General features: G+C 36.2%; 1 protein-coding gene across 1 annotated transcript; it reads right to left on the reverse strand.

Annotated features, from left to right (window-relative positions):
• Positions 1–657: 657 nt before the first annotated feature.
• On the reverse strand, positions 658–1,683 carry LOC130357935 (olfactory receptor class A-like protein 1). The gene has a single exon (XM_056560690.1). The coding sequence runs from the start codon at positions 1,681–1,683 to the stop codon at positions 724–726; it is 960 nt and encodes a 319-aa protein (XP_056416665.1). The 3' UTR covers positions 658–723.
• Between the last annotated feature and the right edge of the window lie 415 nt (positions 1,684–2,098).

The raw sequence follows: 2,098 nt of genomic DNA on the forward strand, positions 1-2,098 counted from the left end.
CGCTAAATAGGTGGCCTTGACGTGGCGAGTGGGCTTGTACTTTTTGATCAAAATGTATACTAACAACCTGTTAGTGTTTGAATTTATGCTGAGAAGCAAGTAGATCAAAATACAAATTATGGATATGCGGCTGTGTTTCTTTTTCTCTATTTTTGTTTTACAATTGTAGTCTGTCCCCACTTTCATAGCCAGCACTCTGCTTCACCCATTCGGCCCAGGCATTTTTAATTAGCAGGAGACTGCATAAGGGTTTCCTCCCAGTATTCTTCCATCCCTCTGGCAGGGAGCATTTGGTAGGTATTCACATTGGTGTGGTTACACGGTGGATGTTACAAATTGTGCATGTGTGGCTGTGTTACTTTTTCTCTATTTTTGGTCAAATATACAATACTGTATCTTGAAAACACTTTTATTTTCATGTTTTTCTTTATATAATGAATAAAGCATGGACAAATGTTCATTTACTTTTGCACTCCAATGTATTGCAGCAGGTAAAGAAGACAGAATTGAAGAAGATAAAATAGTTTTAGATTAAAGGTAAATTGTACTATAAAAGTCCATGTAATTTATATTTATGCTGTTAGCTTTCTATATTCATGTTGTAATATGCATGGAGACTTTTATTATTATTATCATTATGAACAAATAAGTAATTATCACAATTTTGTCAATAGAATATGAAAATCTATAGAATCTGAAGAAGCCGTTGAACTGCAGGAGTCATTATTGTAAATCACTTATTGTGCTGTTTTGCGAAATCCAAAGAATAGCTTTCTTTTTTTGCCTATATTTTACCCTTTGCTGCAGTTTTTGGTTTGTAGCTATAATAACAAATGGACTGAGGGCAGAATAAGAACAAGAAAGCATTATCCTGGCATCATTTGTCTCAGGACTTACACCAGACATGGTCAATGTATAAATCCACATGGAGTTGTCCAAGCCAAAAAGAACCACATATAACACAACTAGTAAAATGACTGCTCTGGAGGCCTTGTATTCCACCGATTTCTTTTTCCTTTTGTCTGAGCTCCTTATTCCTCTGACGGTCTTCTCATGAGACAACAATAAGTATACTATATAGCTACTTGCAAGGGTCATCAGCCCCACAAAAATAAAATCTCTTGTGGCCATAAAAGCCCCATTGAGTATATATGAGAAATAATTTACAAAATCTATATTGCAGAAAATCACATGCAGTGTAAAGGGAGAGGTAGTAAAATTTCCTTTGGCACGTGCTATAGACATGCTGTAAGGGTACATTATGAGGATCATAAGCCATATGGTGGAAATTATGATAGACGTGTTTTGTGAAACCTTTTGCTTTAGAAAAGACCACACTCCAAAATTTGGGGCAATAAGAATGCACTGGTGGCAACTAAGCAAACTGGTGATAGCAATACACATGGCTCTACTAACTCTGTAAGTGTATATTATCAGCATGCATTCTGTATCATTAAGTAAGTTATTCATTCCAATCGCCTCCAAAGACTGAGGTAAAATGCGAGAAAAGAGGACAAGAAGATTTGCTAAAGCCAAAACCACCAGCATTATATTAGCCGAGAGCAACTTTTTTTCTACGATCCTCAGGCAAATGAATTGAACCAAGATAAAGATATTCCCCGGTACACCGACCACCATTAAGAAGAGAAAGCCAGCAGCTTTAAGGAGGGCATGAGGATCCATCATATCCATGTACTGCAATTATTTGATGTCTGAGGGGAGAAAACAATATCAAAATATGGCTAAGAAGGTTACTGTAAACTATTTAGATATACCTAATGTTTGTATATTGCTCAAACCATAATATACAGCTCCTTCAATAAGTCTGCTTGTTGTATAGTCTTCCCTCAAGAGTGACTTAAACTTTAAGGGGTACATTTTTTTTAAAATCAACTGGTGTCAAAAAGTTAAACAGATTTGTAAATTACTTCTATTTAAAAATCTCAATCCTTCCAGTACTTATCAGATGCTGTATGCTCCAGAGGAAGTTCTTTTAAAAAAATGTATTTTCTGTCTTACCACAGTGCTCTTTGCTGACACATCTGTCCATGTCAGGAACTGTCCAGAGCAGGATAGGTATGGGGGATTTGCTCCTGCT

The sequence above is a fragment of the Hyla sarda genome, chromosome 2 (assembly GCF_029499605.1).
Source record: "Hyla sarda isolate aHylSar1 chromosome 2, aHylSar1.hap1, whole genome shotgun sequence".
NCBI lineage: Eukaryota > Metazoa > Chordata > Amphibia > Anura > Hylidae > Hyla > Hyla sarda.